Here is a 21,481-nt window from a genome sequence, read left to right on the forward strand (position 1 = left end):
TTCATACCCTCACTTTGCGCCGACGTGCGGTGCCTTTTCATTTTGGTAATTATTCGCTTGGATGAGAATTTTACCTTTATAGACTGATTTTTCCTCATTCCACCCTTCTGATTTTCTGTGCCTTTAAGAACGGGTTTCCGTAATCAAAATATGAAAACATTTGTTCATTTCATATACTTGCAGTTTTATCAACAAGTTATCTCGTGAACAGGCACAACCAAACGTACTAAAGACATGTAATAGAGATCTACTATCAACTGCTGTCACTAAAGGCTTAATTCAAGATAAATTGTAAATGAACCGATCATGTTGGACGGTCTCAAATATTGCATATTTTCCGCGCCCTCAATCAATCGCCTATACAATAATCTTTGTCGAGCCTTAGCGCAGCAGACAATTCACAATTTCTTCGATTTCCACTTCCTTTGTAAACATCACTAAACAAGCGTTATTCTGTTGCAACAACGGCTACTTTAATTTCCCAAACAGCTCTAATTGTTTTACACGAAAGCATTTTCAATGAAACCCACTTTATTATTATTATATTTTTATAACTCAGTCATTTGAAACTTTTACAGGCACATGTATGTTTACCTGAAGTATATTCCACTATCTATATTGCAGGTGCATTGCATTAATTTATGCAAACAATCGACTACTCTTCTTCCATTCATTTTTTTTAAGGTTAGCTTTGCTTTGCTTTGCTTTGCATACACATCACAGGTGCTGCCACTGTAAGGATAATTATGATCCCCATCAGTAATATTACATCATATCCCTATGGAACATTGTTATGCAACATTCCCATTTGACTTGTAGCCATTTTCTTTCAAGGTGGCAAAATATATGTATATTGCCGAAATTAGTAAGAATTTCTTATTGACTACAACTAGTGTAGTCATACCAGTGCTCCCCTCCCCAGTAATAAGTTGGGAAAAGGACATTTGTATGGTGCTATCATTGTTTACATTTGGGAATATCCCATCCCTGATGTTTATTTGACTGGATGGGCACAGCAGTACACACGCTAATTACAAGCTTTTGGTTACTCCTCATGACTTAGTGTTAACTGGGAATTGACAGCTGGCTTAATCTAATCAATTTTCTCCTGAACATTTTTAACAAACAACTTTGACTTCAGAAATACTTCTGATAATTTCCCTCTGACATTTCTAATTTGGAAGATTAATCATCATAATCATTATGTTCTTTCCACCTCAATAAACACCCAACATAAGTTCTTTGTTTATAATTCAGGCAGCTGCTGAATATAAGAAATCAAGTTTATAAGGTAGTTGATTCATTCAAGGCTGTTGCAATGTGAGAAAAGACAATACAGTGCTTTATTCACATAAATTGACTAAATTATATTATTATAATTATTTTACCCCTTACAGTACTTTTGTTTTTTAAACAATTTTTTTTTAATTTGTTTTCTAGTAGTACCAAGATGGTAATGTTACTTTGTGAATCAGGGAGCTATATAAACCAGAAGTATTCTGTTAGCTTACTACATTTTATGTTGCAGATGGCAGTAAGTTAGTAAAGAAAGAAAAGAAAAAGCAAAAATAAATAAATAAAATAAAATGATTAGTGAGGGAAGAGCAGCATAAAGAAAGACATACTACAAATTATTCATAATTGTGATGGGAAACAAATACTTGTTGGGACAGTGAAATTATTGCTCAGAAAAAAGATTACAGCTTAGAAAAAAAAATTACAAACTAAGGTGGAAAGTGAAAACTTAATTTATCACCATTACAATGGACATTTTGTACTTAAACATACCTCGGTTTATTCTTCCTCTGGTTGAGCCAATTTTTGTATTTTTGGGGGCTTCAGTCCTAAACATGTTACAGTCATAGGTTTTTGGCCAACTATGATACGTACAATAACGAGTGGGGATAGGGTGTCCGTGCAACACAGGCATGTTTTGTCTTCTCAGCGAATCTGACCGGAGTGCCGTTGACATACCGATTTATACGGTTCAAGCCACTGCTTTATAAACCTGATGGTGCAGCGTCCTCGGATCACCGCTTCAGCCATTCAAAAACCGTCTCATTTTTAGTCTTAATGCTTACGCTCTTCTATAAACAAAACTTACGTGCCACGGAGCCGCCAGAGAAAAACAACAAGTTCATGTCGTGTGCAACTTCAGTTCAGCTTTGGCATATTATATAATTGAGCTTGAGAACTATCCAAAAGGTGAACGGAGTTTCAAAGCTAGGTTCTAAGTTTACAGTATTTTTTCTAAGTTTTGCCTTTTTACGCTGTCGATTTGACTCACGGCGAAAACATTGTAAAAGTTAACGGCATTTTATGGTTTCGTCGAGGTGTCTGCTGACCAATAAAATACTGTATCGTGCCTTAAAAAACGTATTTCCGCGGTGTCGCTTAGCTCCGGTTTCTGTAGCATGAAGCGACTGGGAGTATTTCTACTCACCCTTGGATGGGATGCCAGTCCATCGCAGGGTTACCCCCAGCATTAAATTGCCGGTACACATTTATACACCTGGGTGAAGAGAGGCACTGTGAGAGTAACGTGTCTTGCCTAAGAAGACAACACAATGTCCCGGCCGGGGCTCGAACCCGGACCACTCGATCCGGAGTCGAGCGCACTAAACATGAGGCCACCGCGCCTCCACAAAGTTCCTCACAAAATCAAGAGGGATCCAAAATTTTGCTCACGCACACACGTATAATTCTCCTTTTAAATCCTTATTTCCCTTGTGGAATCAGTGAAACAGAGAGCAGAAGGCGCTTATTGCATGTTTACCACTAGTAAGTTGGTTCTTTAGAGCATGCTTCTAATTGAAATACTCAATTATAATAATTCGCTTGTTACCTAAATGATTTAAAGGTAACAATGACATAAATATGCTATATTACAAAGTAAAACGGCACTCAGTATGACAGACAATTGTTTACTTTAAATTATATATATCTTCAATAGACCGCATAAAATCACTCAGCGTTGAATCTTTAATTTCGTGGGAAAGAAATGTGTGATCTGTCTCCCTGGACCTACAACGGCCTCTTTCTTTAGAAGAAGTTTTGTTTGAGGATCCGGTACAAAAAAAATGCATTTTCCTTTGCTAACAGTTTTAAAACTGTTGAACACTAAGCGCAGGTTCATTCTATGACGTAGGAGACGTGTCAATCACAGCACTCGAATATTTTCTAAAAAAGGTCTGATATCTTCAAAATATAAGACAGATGTAAGAGAGCGAACGAACTCCACTGGGGTTACAAACACCAAATCTTTTCGGGAGAACATTTCAGTTGGGTAAGCCCTGGCATATCTTTGGGATATTTAATGAGTGTATGGCGGTAGTTTTGATAAACGATATTTATATTGTTTTTAGAAGCTATAATAACTGCCAAAGTTAACAGTCCTATAAATTGGTTTAATTGTGTTTCTTCCACAGTAAAGTTACGATGGCGAATTCAGAATAAGGTGTCACCGACTGATATTCCTAACATAGTGTTTTATCTAATATTACCAGAGTGTTCCGGTCGTCTGCTTAAACAAAGATTCACATATGTAAACCTTTGTTTAAGTAGACAACCACACATGTAAAAAAGCTGCATCAAGACGAATCTAAGAGAGATCAGCGTAGCCAAATCGTAATGATGCATATCCAGACTAGTCTCTCATTGCACTGTGTAAGATAACTTGTCAAAATTAATTCCATAGAGCCACCAATTCGACGAAAACTTTACAAAGTCTGTCAAATGAATATAATTACCTTGTCACCTCCGCTCGCGCAATTAAGAAATCAGACATCAGATTTTTCGTTCAACTTGTGTTGAACTTTTTCACGTTTACATATGCGAGAATATACTCTTCTTAAACAGTCTTTAAATGTGAACTAGAAGGGGATCTTTTCCTTTATTTAATTTTTTCTTTAAGGTAGTCGCCTTAAAAGAAGTTTCGAAACATTTATCAGCTATCAGGCGCCTTTGTTTAACAATTTTCTTCAATGTTTAAACCGTTGTCGCCGTCGAGCTTTTGATAATTTATCTCGTTAATAGCAATTTTTGTCGAACAATACTTAATATTGCAATACATGCACGAGTCATATCATTAATGACATCGATATTCTAACTTTGGTACACTCACTCTAGCTCACCGCAGAAAAGCTAAGATTAGATTTCGTGTTTAGTTTTGATGTAAATGTATCTACTTGTTTCAAGGAAAGTACACGAAAATTACTCGTTTCTTCGATGGCTTCTCTCCGATTGGCTAAGTTTAACGGATTTTTTTTAGCCCAGAGCGGGTATGAGGGGGAGGGGGGAGGAGGGCTGGGAAAAAAATTGTTAGGAAGCACGAAAATTCCTGGGATTCAATGGAACGTTACATTGCATATAAACAAGAGTTTATTTTCAATTTGCGGTTCATTTTGTACTGATTAGAGCGTGACTCGCATGTTAATGCTAATTACAACAGAACAAAATAACCTTCGCACTATCAAGAGAGTGGGAAAAGATTGAAGAAATTTTTTAGAGAAGAACGTGAATTTGCAGATTTTGTGACGCATCTGTGGGTTGCCAAGTCAGGTCGAAACTCAATATACCGGATGCATTTGTTATCCACCACTTTTCAGGTATAAGAGTACTTAACATCATGTCGGAGAAATATTATTCATTGTATAGGATAGCAAGCTGTTGAGGGATTCATAAATATTACGGCTGAGTGTTAGTTTTACGAATGGCCGATACGCTCCGGCCCTTCAACCATCCACTCGAGTTGGGTAAATAATGTTAAAACTACGTCAAAATCTCACGCTTTTGTTTCGTGACAATCTTATTATGTTTTCGTCTTATACAGAGAAGCGATGTCAGCCGTGAATTGCATGATACTGTTTCTCTTTACCACTTGTTGGTGTAACTTTGGTTCTTGCGAAAGCTCAAGAATAGCGGAATGTTGTGAGAACTGTGTTTCAAAGGTAAGAACTATTCTCGAATATTCGGTGAATGTCCATTGTGTTCATATTTCATCAGGAAATGGTAAATTTTTGATGAGCAAGTCGAATATTTAGTGAATCAACCGGCATTATTGTTATTAAGGAATGACAGTGTTTAATCTCAGTGATAATCTTTTGATATTTCCAGAACTCTATATGACTTGGCGGACCATGATTGGGAATAATCAGCTTTATAAAGTGTTTTAGAGCTACAGGAATAAGCACATTTTATCACGTTTGTCTGTGAACGTGACTCAGGATACAAACTAAGAGGAACTAAGGAATCGATATCTATTTATAGCGGAAACGTTACATACAATTGTTGCCCGATTTTAAGTCAGAGGTTTGAGAACTTGTGGGCAATACAAGTAACGAAAAACTCGTTCTGATATGCCATAATTGTGAATCATGAATTAGACAAATTCAACAAAACAAACAGAACATAGTGAGCAATAATTGAAACTACATGTACAGAATAATATGGTTCATTTGCTACTTCTAGCTCTTGACGAGAAAAAACTTAACTTCCCTCAATCATCATTTTCCTAGAAACTTAACGAACAGATGGTGAGCTAGCGTTAATAAGAAAAGAATCTTAATCATGCCCAACAACCGTGACATTAGGAAATAGAAGCTAGTTATAACAAAAGACAGCAATAAACGTATCTGGCCGCTCGTTAAAATTTTTCTTAACTGGAAAAATGACGAAGGAACGAAGAAAACTTATTTCCTAGCTCCGGACACCATTAAAACAAAAACTGAAACTTTTCTTAAATTCTGTTGACCTTCTTTTGATATAGAGGATAAAGGATAAAATGATAAATCACTTTTGCCTGTCGCAAAGATTTGATATTTAAATTTTTTTGACAGTTTCATTCACCATTTTATTTGTAGAGTCCCGAAACTTGTTACAAAGTTGTAATATTTTTTTTATTAGTGTTTTCGTATTTTATGTGAAAACCTGACAATTCCGACTTAAGAAGAAGTTTGAAGGTACAGCGTGGTTCATATCATCAGCGGACACCATGACAGTGAAAGCTCCAATGCATGTCTGATTTTGGAAAACAGGTTTTATTGTGAAAATTTTGCGGCTCACAAGAATTTTTTAGGTGATCATTTCAGCTCTAAACAGGAGCTTAGTTAAATCATTTTTTAAATTCTTTCTTTGAAGGTTCCAGACAAGCAACTTTGCAATAGAACTTGCACCCAATTGATTCCGGGAAATTATTCCCAGGGTAAGTGTGAATTATTATTCTTTCTTCGATAATTTCAATGTCAGATGAGTGAAACCAAATAGCTCCCCAGTAGATGTCCAAATAAAACTTGTCGCTACAACGAGATATAAAATAATATTGATCTTCCCTACAAACAAAGTAAATACAAAATTGAAACATTTAGAATTAACTTTTTTTTTATCTAACTGGTACGCCTTAAAACTTCAGGATTTTTTTAATTAAGAAGCCGGCATATTAACAATAACGCCGTCAAGAAAACTGCATTTCTAGCATAATATATCTCCAGCACAGTTTGTCCTCAATAGCGGTGATTCAAAACTATTTTTTTTTTTTATGAAAGCTGTCTAACATTTTTCTGAATATTGAACAAAACAGAAATATAGTCATGAAAGGTTTTGAAAACTCAAAATCTTGTGATCCATCTAGTCGGTTCGTACACAAATTTGAGTCATTTCGTACCTAAAACGACTAGTCAGTTCATATTTCTAAAAATTTTTATCACCGTACTCTTTTAAAGCAAGCAACATTCCAGCAGTACCACCAGTTCCAGATGCTCCCATTTTGCTGTCGTCAGGCTACTTTACTTTCACATTCGACTGGGGAAGCTACAGTCACACCAAGTACAATGCCACACCTGTGGTATACGTCCTGGAGGTCACACGTCATACAAACATCACTGACCCATTCATTATTTTACCACACTTACAGATATATCATACGGTAAGCAGCTACGCATTTTGGTGTATAATAGAATGAATAAAGGTAATCTTTTGATTTCGAATACATGTTGAGATAAATAAGGATGTATAAAGTTTCATTCTTTAAAATTGCTCTCGAAATCATGTTTATTAATCCTAAATTATCTTGCAGACGACCAATACAACTTTTACCATCCCCGAAGAATTTATTACAAAAACAGCTAACTTCTCGTTCCGTTTAGCAGTAGTTTCGTTCCAGGCAACATCCGATTTCTCGGATTCAAGTCCTCTGTACCAAACAAATAGTAAGTTTGAAAATCTTAAATCTTAGTCAATACTTCAGATTTATAAAGCCCTGAAAGCAAAAAGAAAACCTTGGAGCTGTTCACGAGAGTGAGTCGTATGCGACAAAAAATGATAGAAATAGATAGATAAATTATTGCATTATATCGGTGATGGTAGATCGATGGTTTGTTTCCCACGTTTTTTTAACTTTTACTTAGCTCAAGTGATTGCTATTATTTACAGTGAGGCTGGCACAGTATGGTAGAATCTTTTTTTTTCGAAAAGTTCGTGAGTATTGATGGAATGCAATTGTCTAACAAATAAAAAGTGGTGGCCTCAACGGCTCTTGAAAACACGTTGAGCTGTTTCTTAATGTACTATGTAATGTATTAATGCATTTTATAACGAATTTTATTGCTGTTGATTGTCCACCCAGGTTCCTGTACAAGACTGGAGCATCCATTATCTATGGGTGAATTCCCGTGTAGGATGTTCAACGTTCGGCTTAACTTTACAGCATTACCAATCCCATTTGAAAGACCGAAATTGTTCACTACTTTGTACTGGGAGCTTCCACGTGGTAGGTTCAAACAAATAACTGAAAACATTTATTTACCGCAGAGCAAGTTTTGATATTTCACGTTGACGTTATGAAGGGTTATATAGCTTATAGCATGACATGTTTTGTCGAGTTACATCATAATACATTGTTGATGTTCTTTTTTCGTCCACATCATGTCGTACCACGTACCACTGCCGTTTCTTGTTTGGTTGTCGTTGTTGCTTCTTTTATTGTTGTTGTTTGGGTGTCGCTGATCGATTCAGTCGTTCAGTCAATTTACCATTTTTATCAACTCTTTAAGCGTTAGCCTGCAGTGCCGGCGTATTTTGGGCGCACGAGTGCACATTTTCGTATTAGGCCGCCATCTTAGATTTGGTAACTGAGGAGGATTGGGGCGAGGAAATATTTGCCGAGGGAGTTAACACCTACTCCCTCGGCAAATATTTCCTCGCCCCAATCCTCCACAGTTACCAAATCTAAGATGGCGGCCTAATACGAAAATGTGCACTCGTGCGCCCAAAATACGCCGGCACTGCAGGCTATTTAAGTGTGAGAACTCAGGCTCCTTTGACATTGACAAAGGGCTATTTATCCTAGCTCGACTATTGGGATGTTAGGTCACATCTCTTCTCGCTTCTTTTCAGCCCTTCACGACGTTATGTTCGAAGGGGAACTAGAGGTTGAAGTCGATTTATCACGAAGCCCTCGCCAGCATTGTTACGTTAATGGTCTTCTTTCTCACAGTCACTACCCGCTTCCTCTTCCGGTAATTATATTAACCGCTAAGCTAATGTATAAATAATGAGAACCTTGGTCAAACAAGACGCAAATATAAGATATTTCATGATACCTTTTGTCATATTAAATCTCACTGAGAGTCTCCTTTAAATCAGCTCCTCATACAGTACTGCTAGCTTTATTAATCGCTATGGCGACTAGAGGAAATTCTTCAAATGAATTGAGAGAATAAGTTCCTAATTTAACTAAGGTTAACAGAATTGAGGTCTCTCTAAGCATTAATGGTAGAAGTTAGTTTTGTTAGTTTAGTCTTTGCATGGTAGGCTGAGGTAGTTTTTGTAGATTTATCTTTCGTTGTACTAATCTTGCACGGTATTTGAGAAAACAAACCTTGTAATTTTAGAGGAGAAATTTTAGAAAATGAACAGCTTTAATCATAAGTGTTACTCATGCTGAATTCTATGATACGATTAAGAAATAAGTAGGGAATTTGTATCTCTTCGCCAGAACGTTACAACTGATGAACTGAAGTTTCCATCAGACAAACAGTTTTATTTTGGATGCAGTTATGATTTTAAGGTTAGTAATTTTGTTGTACACTTTTTTACTGTAAAGCATCAAACTTTAAAAAGTTTACAATACAGTGATTTTCTTAGTGAAATCGCTAACGAATTCTTATTCAGTTGCCCTGCATGATACATGTGCTTTGTCTTTGGTTCACAGATACGTTCCCAAGTTAAACTTGTTTATGAAACGAAGGCAACGTTTGACATTCCAGGTATGCGTGCTTTCAAGTTTTCTTTTCAGTGAAAAAACAACTCCAAACGAATTAGCAACAGTCGGAACTGTTTTGATTTACTAGTAAATTTTGATTGAACTCAACTAGTGTAGGATAGTCTTTTTACCACGTCAGAGAAACTGTCTGAGTTCATCCCACCTTCGTTTCCCTTTCTTTCGACGGTTTAACTTAAAGAACATGCGAGGTTGTTTTTCTTCTCGTTTATCAGGGAAGCGCAGAAAAGCGCGAAGGCCTCGCGTTTGTCTCTGTTTGCCTGATAAATTGGTCTCTTGAAAGACTGGTGTTGATTGAAGAAAACTACTGATTAAACTTAATCTCAAATGCTTTAACTCAACGTTCTCGACTGTATTTCTTTACAGACTGTATTCATGGGTTTTGTTTTTGCGAAAGTAAGTATTATTCAGTATATATGTATATCGAATTCCGGATATTTAGAATGAAACAATAGCATAAATCACAATAGCCTCTATTTGGCGCGAAAATATGCATGGATATTTGTCGGCGGATATTACCTGTTCCAACTGATGCGAACAGTTTCCCAAGAGCAAAAGCTCGAGAAAAAATGTGAGCTTTGAGGGCGCGCTAAATAGAGGCTTTTGCGTCTATTATCCTTCAAATATTTTGCAACGCGCGTAAAAAAATGTTTACGAACAGCTCACTCTTTGCTGCGTGGAATGTTGTCTTTTGAGTGTTCTCTGGTACGACTTTATGAACAACCAAATATTTCCCTTCTTCTGTAACAACCATAGAAGGATTTTTCATCTTGAATCAAAGTTTAAACGAAGAGTTATCGCAGTGGACGTAAGGTTTGAAAATTTGGTGATATCGCTATCCTCGGATATCTCCCAGTTTTAGCCAGGGAATATTCGGTCACGTTATGCGATTAAACCAATCGTGCACGAGAAAACATATTTGATGGATCATAAATACAAATATCCATGACAATCCGTATCCTGCTAGTATACTTCAGTAATTCTTCATTTTCCACCTCGCTCATGTAATTACACATAACTTCTTCAGTGATTTCAAACTTTGCCGGAGCTTCTGTATAAAGAAGGGCATGCAAACAACCAATCAGAGCTGAGCACAGTGCCTTGGTGAAGCGTAACTAACCAACCTCATTATCTGAGGAACATTCGCCGCACGCTGTCCAAATTTCGCGATCTACTTCGAAAGTGTCATCATCATAATCTATATTTCTATATCATTATTGCATCCACCGCGGTAAATAACCACAATTTTTACAAACGAACTCTTTCCACGCCGGACAAGGGCATTGATACAGGAGATGTTGATGAACTTAAGTTGCAATAGCTCAGGGGCTGACCATTTAACTTTTGAGGGGCGGTGAGTTATTTTGAAAAAAAAATTTCCTTCAAGCGCTTGTTGGAAGAAAAAAATTGCATGCAGCCCAAATGTAACAGAAAAATGTACCATAAAATCGGAAAAAAATATCCTGCACGGTAGATTGCTAGAAAAAAAAAAATTCTTGATGACCAGAGATCACCCCCTCCCTCAAAAGTTAAATGGTCGGCCCCTTACCGAATGCTGTGTGTTTTAAAAGTTAATCAATGGTTTTGAATTACTAGAAACCTTCCCCGCCAAACCTAAAGAATCAGATCACATTCGTGTCGAATTTCTCGAAGACAAACTATACATTAACAAAACAACAGCTCATGTGACTTGGAGCACTGAAGACTGGGATAAGAAACCTGCATATTTCAAGTAAGTCGGCTTAACTTTACAGCATTACCAATCCCATTTGAAAGACCGAAAGCATTTATACAGTATAGCAAATATCTTTTTTCTCAGTTACGACAGTTTGCCGAGATAAATGAACAAGCATAATAAGTGTAAACGATTACAACAGCTCTGTATTTAAGCGCAACAGTTTCCCTGTAGTTTTCTCGACAATGGCGTTGTTGTGACAACCAAACGTTGGGTAATTAATGAGTTTTTTTTTCTCCATGTTGAGAAAGGCAGGTAATCAGAAATATGCCATCGCACCAACGGTAATCAGAAATATGCCATCGCACCAATAATATTTTTCAACGACCCATGCAATCAATTAGTGCTCTCTTAGATGATAAGCGTTCAATACGAGCAAGAGAATGGAATTCTCTGAAGTGAAGTTTACTCGAACTATTTTAGACTTGGAAAAAAAAAACATTTTTACACAAGGTTTCGATTTTGCCGTGAAATCGTTTCAATTGACTAAAAACAGGAGAAAAAAAATACCGTCACTTACCGTAACGAAATACCCCCACAAATTGTAAGTTCTTACTGTGAATAATTGGCAATTGTATCTTTGTTTTAAGTATATACTAAAACAGAGGATAGCGTTGAAGGCGCGTTCTGATTGGCTAGTCAAACTCCGAATATCCTTTGCTATTTACCTCCGAGCAATTCAGGAAAAAATGGCGTCCCGGTTTGCATCCGTGAAAAGCGAAGAAATCACTCAAATCAATTTTTGGTTGTGTATACTATCTCACTGTTTTAGTATATAATAAAATAACTATTCACCTCGATGTCGGTGGTTAGCGGTGGATATTTACCGAGCCGCGAAGCGGCGAGGTAAATATCCACCACCAAAAAAACGGCCACCTTAACTTCGGTGAATAGTTGTTAATTATTTACAATATTACCTTCTACTTCTTTTAGGATCGATTTGTCAAAGTGTGAGAATATCTGCCCTCTAATAACAGGAAAACACAGAGACGTTGTTGTTGCAGATTTAAAAGGAGTGGTAAGATAATAAGTTACTGTAGCAAAACAAAACCATTGTTTGATATATTGTACATTCACCAATTCATACTTTGGCGAGGATTCATTAAGCAATATCACGCTACGTTCGAAATCCAGAATTTTTTTGTTTGATTTTTTCATATGTAATAATAATTTTTTCTTTTCATTTCAACCATTACAAACCATTTTAATGATAGCAATTGAGAGAGAAATGGAAGAGGGAAATTATTTTGTTGAGCCAATTAGATGCCCTTCAAGTTAAATTACGTTTTCCAAACATTAAAACAAAATAATACACGTTAAAGAGGAATCACATAGTGTTTGGTCAAAGTAAGTCAGTAATTAAAACTGAGAAAAGCTGAACATGAAAAATTCTCTTTTTCATGTCTTCGAGTAGGCTTCTCTGTTATAGATACGGAAATATCAGCTCAACAGTAATTATAGTTATTGAATAGAATATCCTTTTATTTATTCCCAAAGGACTAAGTTTCAGGTGTTCAAGTGGCGTAATCATGTTCCTCAGATACAAAAGACATTGTAAAATTAGAGATTTACGACTAAATGAGATCAGTATCGGATTTTATTTTCATTTTTCTTCAGAATAACACCTACAATTTTTCCTACTCTAATTTGACCGACGGGACTCGATACCGTGCTCTTGTAAGTATCACCATTACACCTTCGCGTTACTATTTCGTCACGCGTTACTATTTTGTCACGCGTCTTCCATTAATCGGCCCCTGTTTTTCAGTCTACGAATGAAATCCCGGCGAGTGTGCAATCAGATGAGAGTTTCTGAGCAGTACTTGATGGGGTGTAATTCATTATGTTTTGCAAGTTGGTTTTTAGTTTAAATCTGTTAATAAAACCCTAATGCGTCAACACCAATCATGAGGGTCTCAGTAGAGTAAACCGTTAGCCGTTAAAAGATACAAAAAATTACCTGTTAGGGGTGAGAATTGACCAATTGACCAATTTTTACCGTGAGTCGTAAAAAAAGGTAACTGTAAACATTTTTCTGTCGAAGAAAAACAGAAGGAAACTAATTGTTCTGTGTTGGATCTAGCAGAGGGGCCCGAGGGGCCCGCCCCCCCTTATTTTGAGTAAAAAAAATAAATAAACGAAGGGGGAAGAAAAGCCATCAGGTGAACACACACAAACAAAAACACCCTCCTTCCCCCCCTCCCCCTCAGCTAAAGGCCTGGACCTGCCACTGCTGTTAGCCAAACTTTTTAGCCGTTTAGCGTAAAAGCTATTATTCATCTCATTGAGACCCTCAATCATGCATGGTTGTTACTTTTTCCACTGTTTTTCTTTTAGGTTTCTGCATTTGACAGTAGTGGCTGCGTGTTCTCCAAGGTAGCAGTGAAACATTTCCACGGTAATGTTAAACATCAAGAAATGTTTGCGTGTCTGTTTACTCCGCAAAGGAACGCTTATTATGACGCTCGGGGGGGTGGGGAGGGGTGGGAGGAGGAGGGAAGGGAGGCTGGAGGATTTTGGTTGTGTCGTGACAAAATTTGCCAGATCCTCCTCATAAGGCACTGTTCTATTCTTATGATTCTCTGACCCCCTCATTGGTAGTCAATTGGCAGTCAATTTCTATAATCCACCCTTTATACTCTGATCACCCTCCGCTGCCTTACAAACCATTTCATTCTCCTCCTTGAAAATCCTCAAAACCCCACCCCCCTCACGCGATAAATAACCAAACCTCTTCTCCGTATTTCTTGCGCCGTCTTGCTCCTTCCTTCTTCTCTTCTGTTTCAACCAGCCTACAGCTGTAAACCTGATGCAGAAAGGGAAAATTCTGTAGTAGGACCTTAAGCATGGAAAAAAAATACCTCTAGAAATAAGGCAATGTTTGCTTTTGTATCGTTGGCCTGACAGCAGGCTCTTTGGCACTGCGGGAAACGAGTTGGCAGATCTCTTGAAGATTCGATCGCACGACAACAGAAATGAGAGCCTGAGGGTATAATCTACAAGCTAAGCGTGCAAAATTTTCTGAAATAAATCTCTCCCTCTTATCGCGCAGCTGTTATACCGAAAACGGCCCCAATAATACCGAAGATGGTGCCGACAACAAAGCCGGCGACAAGCGCCGCCCCAACGATTGAGAGTACAAGAGGTAAGTCTTCTACAACAGTTTGATGGCGCTGAGTTATGCAAGTGCCATAATGTGTGCATCTTAGAGATTAAATATGGTCTTTCGCTTGAAATTGATCGAAGAGCTACAGGATAAAACTGTTAAAACTGGTTAATTTATCTGTGTTGCTGATTTCTGTTTGTAAATCCAGACTCTTACTTACTCCCCACTCACCTAGAAACTTGATAAAGCTTTCATAACGAACAGAAATAACTCTGTTACATGATCGCATAGCGTCGATCTTTCGACTGAACATATTCACGCCAACGCAAAACAGCAAAAATTTAGCCAATTACTTAACTATTTTCATTTCATTATCTTTGATGATACAATGATTACAGTACTGGACAAAAGTAATGCAAATGATTAACGCCGAATATCGCGATCATCGCGATATATCGGCTATACATATTGGAGCGATATTACAGTTGGAATGATATATCAGCGATATAACGCCAGGCTATTGTTTTAACAGCCTCGCGAATAATTTTTTTCCTTGAACGATATATCGTTTGAGCTCAGCTCACTGCGGTTCAACAATACCACTGTATCACTGCGGTTCAACGATATTCTTGGTTTTCACGTGACGTCATCAAAATAAAAAATAAGGAATTATCAGTCCTTTTGAGATTTTGGTAGAACAGCTGAAGACTTATCTGTTAACACATGTTCAGTTTGGCAGGGTTTTTCGTCTTGTGACAGAGAAAGGTTGAATTTCTAGGCTTTTGCATTGTGCGACACGATATCAAGGCGGCCGAGAGTGCTGTCAAAAAAGTGACTCATCCTCTGAGATTTCACAATCTGAACAGTCCTTGTAGGAGAATAAGTACTCTTAGAGATGTTTATGAGCCCTTAGAAGACGAATAATGGCTTCTTATGGTAAAACTCGATGACATTTTTGTTAGCTTCAGGCAGCCATATTTGTGCCCCTTAGAGGGACACAAACATGGCGTCTCCATACTGTTCGAATTATTTCCATTCACAATCTGAGGACTGTATAACGTTCTTTATTTCCTTCTGTTCGCTCACAATCTTAACACACGTTCGCTTACAATCGTTGTTCGCTCCTTTTCTTTTACACTGTCGCTCTAACATCTCACAATAACTACGATCGTATTTCAAGATTTCAAGATTTCGGCAATTCACTGTTGACAGGTTGTTACATAATCGCTTCGTTCTGGTTACCTAATTTCTAAATCATGGACGTGTCCAAGAAGTTGTCGCCGGATCCTTTCGCGCGTCGCGCGTGGAACTATAGTTTTCCGACACCTACAAAGCCTTATGAATTTGAGTGAAACATTTCTTCGAATAGCATGAAACATTCTACAGACTTGAATCTTGGCGAGAATATTTGAATATTCATTTCCTTTTTTCACTTTGATTCTTGATTTTATTTGTTGAATGGTTTTGATGATAGCGTGACAGTGAAAACCAGCAATATCCGTTTCCGCCTCCCAATACATCCAACGAGATATCGCTGCCACGTGACGATATCTCATTTACACTGAGCAATATATCGTTTGCGGTATTTTTCTCCGTGCAGTATCCACAGCGGCAGGTAATAGGATGTCGTCAGGGACAATGGCTGCCATCGTAGTGCCTATCATCCTGTTTGCAGTAGCAGGATTATTACTGGCGGTGTTCTGGTTTTGCCGCAAACAAAAGAAACCCTTCAGACGTCACTTCGATGACAGGGCCAGTTACCCGAGGAATGTTGGTGATGTTCCGTCCAGTCCGTATGCTAACGACAGGTGATGTTGTCGTATTGATGCAGTTCTTTTCATCTTGTGTTTGGAGAGCTGAGAATTATTTTCAAGGATGTTTGGATCGCTGCTCTGTAGACATGAGTAGGAAATGAATAGAGGCAAACAACGCCGTTTGATGGTTAACACTTAACTCCTACAAGTGATCAAGACAGAATTTCTCCTCACAATATCAATAGAATATCAAGCAGACAAGTGATGAGAATAACGAAAAATATCAATCAGGGGATTATTGGTTGATCCGATATCAAATTCTTCGAAATAACTTCATAAGATTTGTAGGGAATATAGCAAGGAGAATTTCTGATGAGATCTTGAAAGAGTAAGGCTTATAAATGGTCGTGCGAATATCGCTACAGAATGAATGATTTATACAGCTGGTAGATACATGCGAAGAAGAGATATGACCAATGATTACTTTTAGACTGAAATTCATCTCAAATTACTCTATAATGGACCACATGATGATTATTTCAGATTTAACCTTGTTGTTAACTTGCCATCCAAGTCCGAGAGAGGACTGGAATTGAACCCTGCTTACGTGGAGCAGCGTATTCAAGAGGCGGTGGAGACTGGTGAGGCAGACGAATTTGAGTTTGGTTTTCACCGGTTGGAGCTCAAACGCGTCCTTGGTAAAGGAGCCTTTGGAAAAGTTTTCTTAGCAGAAGCGTATGGCATTGGAGGAAGTGAAAACACAAGTCTGGTGGCCGTTAAAGTACTTAACGGTAAGTCAAACTAGAGAGGTTTTATTTTTGACCAGAGGAAAATATAATACATTCAACCGTGAAACGATGCCATGTACTTATCATTTGACCAAAGCTGAGATTTAATCCACGATCGCTAAAATACTAGTGCATCATCTCAACTGAGAACGAACAAAACTCATAAAAACAAAAAATAATAGGAAGTCCTTTACTATTTCAAAGAAGTAGTTCATAAACAAGACATGAAAACTAACCTTTTTTTTATTTCTTTTCTTCTTACCCGCTTATTGTTTTTATTCCTTCATCAGACAAAGCCAACGAAGATGAAGTGGAGGATTTCAAGATGGAAATCAATTTTATGAAGACGATTGGTCATCATGAAAACGTAGTAACCATGTTAGGATGTTGCACTCTTTACCCACCTTTGTGTCTCGTGGTTGAATGTGTTCCACATGGGGATCTGCTGCATTATCTGAGAGACCTCAGAAAAACGGTGACCAGAGCTTTACTCAGTTATACTCTTAAAGCATAAAGTACTGCAATAATAAAAAAATTGCATTTTCTACAAGTCCGCTGTTGATAAACAGTCAGCAAGACGGACTTAGTCTTTTGGCCATGTAATAACCTCAACTGACCATCTCTGCTCGATTAAGATGGTTCGTATTTATTGGCGTTTATATTCTCCTCTTTGATGACCGTGACTTGCTAAGTTTCATGGGGTTTACTGAAATCTGCCACACGCATGTAATTATCCATAATTTACTCGCCAAGCCCACTCGGTCAAGGCGGATGGATATCGGCCCCGTAGTGTTCCTTTTAACTGGAGCTCGTTCCTGTAAGGAACGAATGAAACTTCCCTTGACTAAACCACAACAGTTCAGACCAGTTATAGCTGGAGCTTTTGGTGTTTTAATGTAAAATACTTCTTGGTTCCCTTTTGATAATGTAATGCCTTTTTCAGTTTGAGCAGCAGTATCGAAAGTTGCAAGGGGATGATGTGAAAGGTCTCAAAAACGAAGAAAAATCAAGCACGTCACAAACACTCCCAAACGGCTCAGAGTCCACTAGTACGAGCAGCTACTCTCATCGTCCCCTGGTGCCTTCAGCTAGTGACACGGTAAGTCCTGGGCACCACTGTGTATTGGCAACACAAAATCCAGCGAGCTTTTATTTAATGTACTCGACCAAAAAAGACATCCAAAGTAGCTCATTGCACTCTACCATAGAAAGTGAATATTGTCGCTGTGTCTAAGCGCATACACTGAGAGTTGAATCAAAACACTTAACGTGCTAAATTCTATTCAACGTAAAGATTGAATCTGTAGATTGCTGTAAAATGGCTTCCAACTGTAATCCAAGGTAAAGATAGTAACATTTTATGACCATAAAATGTTTTTAACTTTTCTATTCTCAACTTCATTGCAACACTGACAGCTTTAATTGTTTGGACTGCGACACTCAGGTTTAAGACTAAGAGTAAAATAGGCATTTTGTTAATGTCGTTTCCAGGCCATCTCGGCTTTAGAGTTTGCAGCTTCCCAACTCGAGTTTAATCAAACATCACAGCCACAGGAAACCACGCCATATTCATCCAAGTGCAATGTTCATCGTCCGCCTCTAAGACACTGTAAATCAGAGGGTAAACAACTCACAGTTGCCAACTGGATCGTAAGAATAAACTTGTTTTAAACTCCTCAAGTAGTTTCGTTAAACTTCGTAGATAAATCATAAAAATTTAACACCAATAAACCTTTTAATAAATAAACATCGTGTAAAGGCTACTCCCAGCTAAAAGAAACATTAGCATTCGAAGTGTCGTTTTTACTCTTAAACAAATCAGAACGCTTTAGCTCTTTTCATCAATGTTATACTTCTCTCGAATTGTGTTTTTTATTGCCTCCTGATCTGAAACGTCATAAATCTTTAATCTCAGTCGCTGGAGTTTCTTAAAATGTATCGTCACAGATACTCATGCACTACTGTAATTCAAAATGCTGATTGAATTACCAATGCATTGTTTTTACCGTCATGCCTGTCTCCTCCTTAACTCCTGAAGCCAGCCACATTAAAAATATTTTGTTTTGCTCGAACTTAAATCTAAAACAAGAGAGGGTGAAGGGGAGACGTTGATCAAGAAAAAGGTAAAAAAAAGTCACTAATTTTTTTCATTCGTTCATGAAATATCTGCTTTCAGAAAAAACACGAAACATTTCTGGACTCAAGCGAGAGACCCAAGTTCAACAGATCAACAAGCTTGAAGAGCTTAAAGGCCCTCTCTGTTCTGAACACCGTCAGAAGGGCCTCGGAAATCCCTTCGGTGCATTATGTGGCTAGAGACCCTGCAGATGCATCAAGCAACACAGAAACAACAACGCTGGGTAGGCAAAAACAATTTTCTTGTTAAACTAAATGATGTTGATTATTTCTGCCACTGAATTACTCAATCTTAATTGATATATTTTAGCAATAGACTCTAAAGAAGCTTCTGATACCAAAGCTGCCTCTGCTATGAGTCTCGATGGTGCATTGGACTCTGGTGATCTCCAGTCCTTCGCCTACCAGATTGCAAATGGAATGGTAAGGAGATTTGTTTTTATTTTGCGCATGTGCAAACGTCATAACAGCTTCCAGGCAGTCACGAGGACTTGTCTTAAAGGGGTTACAAACAATCACACTAGTCGGTTAGTCACAGCGTTTTAAAACCGTATAACGTTTTTCGGTCAGGCTCAAAACAAAATGTCTAATCAACATGATACCTGTAATTTCATAAGCTTCGTTTTCGGGTTTTCCTTTCCCTTGTTTTTTGTTTCCTTTTTAAAATTTCTATGAACACTTCAACTGTTTCGCACATATTTTTCGTGACAACCCTCGTTTTTAATGTTTTCCTTTAAAATTTTGCGCAAGAAATTTAATGCGCGGCTGACCAAACTTGCGCATGTTATCTATGTATCTCCTTCGATTGAAACCATCCCGCTGAGACAGTAAATCAATTTTGCTTTCTGTTGTTATGGAAGGCGTACCTATCTGGAAGAGAAATAGTGCACCGAGACTTGGCAGCAAGAAACATTCTCGTTGGAGACGACAAAGTGCTGAAAATCTCTGACTTTGGTCTGTCAAGGGAAGGCATTTACGTCAAGAGAAGCACCGGCAAAATTCCCTTAAGGTGGCTGTCGATAGAAGCCATGCGTGATCGCATCTACTCCACCACAAGCGATGTGTAAGTAGCACATGACATCAAATACGACTTTATTCTTACCTTGACCTTTAGCACCCGGTCTTGCTTTTATTCCAAAATGTTTTCCATCGCTGTCATGAAACATGACTTCCTTCGTTTCTTGCAGATGGGCTTTTGGAATTGTACTATGGGAAATTTGCACCCTTGGTAAGCTTTTCTCTAAGATTATGTGGTACCTGTGTTGTAGTTGTGTCTTACTCACTCAGATTTTGTCTACGACGAAATTGGACAATTTCCCACGCATTATTGCAGGCAGATAATATTTTTGACCATTTTTTCTTCGGTTTTACACGTACTTTTAGGTGGTTTTCCATACCCAACGATAAACGACAGAGACCTTTTAGAATTCCTCTTGGAGGGAGAGAGAATGGAAAAACCAACAAATTGCACAGATGAAATGTAAGATTTTACTTTAGAAACACCTATTCTTCTACCACCACAGAAAAATCGGCCAATCAGAATTCACTATTTGACTGACAAATGTCTCCTCGCATGACTCTTATGTTGGCTTTTGAAATCTTAGTCCATGTCACCAACGATAGCCTTTTTATTTGGACTACTCTCAATGGACAATAAGGGGGGCAATAAGACAACGTGATCAACGGTTACCCCTGGGATCTTACCAGCGGGGGATCCATGTACAGGGGGAGGACCTAGGAGTTCGGTCTCCCCCCTTCAATGCAAAACTATTCTGTGTTTTCCGAATCAAGTTTAAGTCTGTACCCCCCTCCATCAAAATATTTTCCAGATCCGCTCTGCTTTCTTTTTCCCATATGGATACAAGGTATACATGTGAATTTTCTGGGTTTAAGTTTTAAGTAACCGGACGATTTTTTCGTATTCTGTTGATTTGTAGCTATCAGATCATGCTCGGCTGTTGGTCGCGTGAATGTGAAGACCGGCCTACATTTCAAAGCTTGAAAGAACAGTTATTTGACATGCAGAAGGAAGAAAAACCTTATGTGAATGTAGACCCGTCCCAGGATTTTACTCTGCCGCCTACAGCAGGTCGAGGTAAGAGCCATAACATTATTTGTATCCCGAGGGGTTCTTATGGAAAGTTTGAACGGAGGCAGCTGTAGACGCTCTAAAACCCAGAACTTCAAGTTTTTGAAAATATCTGTTCATTTTCTTGCCTTTTGGTCAAAGGGAAAAGCTACATGAATTTTAAAAGGTTGACACAGGAAGCACCGTTTAACAAACCGAGTCGAAGCGTTTATAAGTAAATTTGAGCGCAGTCGTTTGTACCACTCGTGTGGAGCGAGCACCGCTAAGTTCAAACCCTGTATGAGTGATCAAGACAGAATTTCTCCTCACAATATCGACGTAGTATCAAACAGACAAGTGATGGGAATAAAGAAAAGTATCAACTGGGGAGATTATTAGTTGATCCGATACTCAATTATAACATAACCAAAGTAAAGCGCGCGCTCTGATTGGTCAATTTAGTGTCCCCATTTGCCCATGGGTGTACGCTGCTGACGTGAGCAAATGCAAGGACTATTTTTCCGCGCGCGCTTGTTTTTTCTGGTCACGTAAGATTTGTTAAATGAAAGGGAACTCTTTTGCTACAATGTATCAATGTTATGTTATAAAACAAATGG

The 21,481-nt window shown here is 38.1% G+C and overlaps 1 protein-coding gene across 7 annotated transcripts in view; it reads left to right on the plus strand.

Annotated features, from left to right (window-relative positions):
- Positions 1–21,481, plus strand: part of LOC111338304 (uncharacterized) — a 42,839-nt gene that overhangs the window by 19,405 nt on the left and 1,953 nt on the right. For 3 of the 7 annotated variants that reach the window (XM_022944759.2, XM_088742092.1, XM_088742091.1), the window contains 25 exons: positions 4,832–4,949; positions 6,139–6,202; positions 6,720–6,922; positions 7,073–7,205; positions 7,622–7,765; positions 8,392–8,513; positions 8,993–9,064; positions 9,209–9,263; positions 9,644–9,673; positions 10,874–11,009; positions 11,946–12,030; positions 12,630–12,689; positions 13,350–13,410; positions 14,065–14,157; positions 15,719–15,926; positions 16,416–16,663; positions 16,951–17,135; positions 17,604–17,759; positions 18,152–18,310; positions 18,837–19,020; positions 19,107–19,219; positions 19,657–19,859; positions 19,984–20,024; positions 20,180–20,276; positions 20,734–20,891. In XM_022944759.2, coding sequence (XP_022800494.2) covers positions 4,839–4,949; positions 6,139–6,202; positions 6,720–6,922; positions 7,073–7,205; positions 7,622–7,765; positions 8,392–8,513; positions 8,993–9,064; positions 9,209–9,263; positions 9,644–9,673; positions 10,874–11,009; positions 11,946–12,030; positions 12,630–12,689; positions 13,350–13,410; positions 14,065–14,157; positions 15,719–15,926; positions 16,416–16,663; positions 16,951–17,135; positions 17,604–17,759; positions 18,152–18,310; positions 18,837–19,020; positions 19,107–19,219; positions 19,657–19,859; positions 19,984–20,024; positions 20,180–20,276; positions 20,734–20,891 — 3,121 coding nt within the window. In that variant the 5' untranslated portion in view covers positions 4,832–4,838. The other 4 variants (XM_022944756.2, XM_022944757.2, XM_022944758.2 and 1 more) reach the window with 4 other exon arrangements.

The sequence above is a fragment of the Stylophora pistillata genome, chromosome 12 (assembly GCF_964205215.1).
Source record: "Stylophora pistillata chromosome 12, jaStyPist1.2, whole genome shotgun sequence".
In the NCBI taxonomy this organism is placed as follows: Eukaryota; Metazoa; Cnidaria; class Anthozoa; order Scleractinia; family Pocilloporidae; genus Stylophora; species Stylophora pistillata.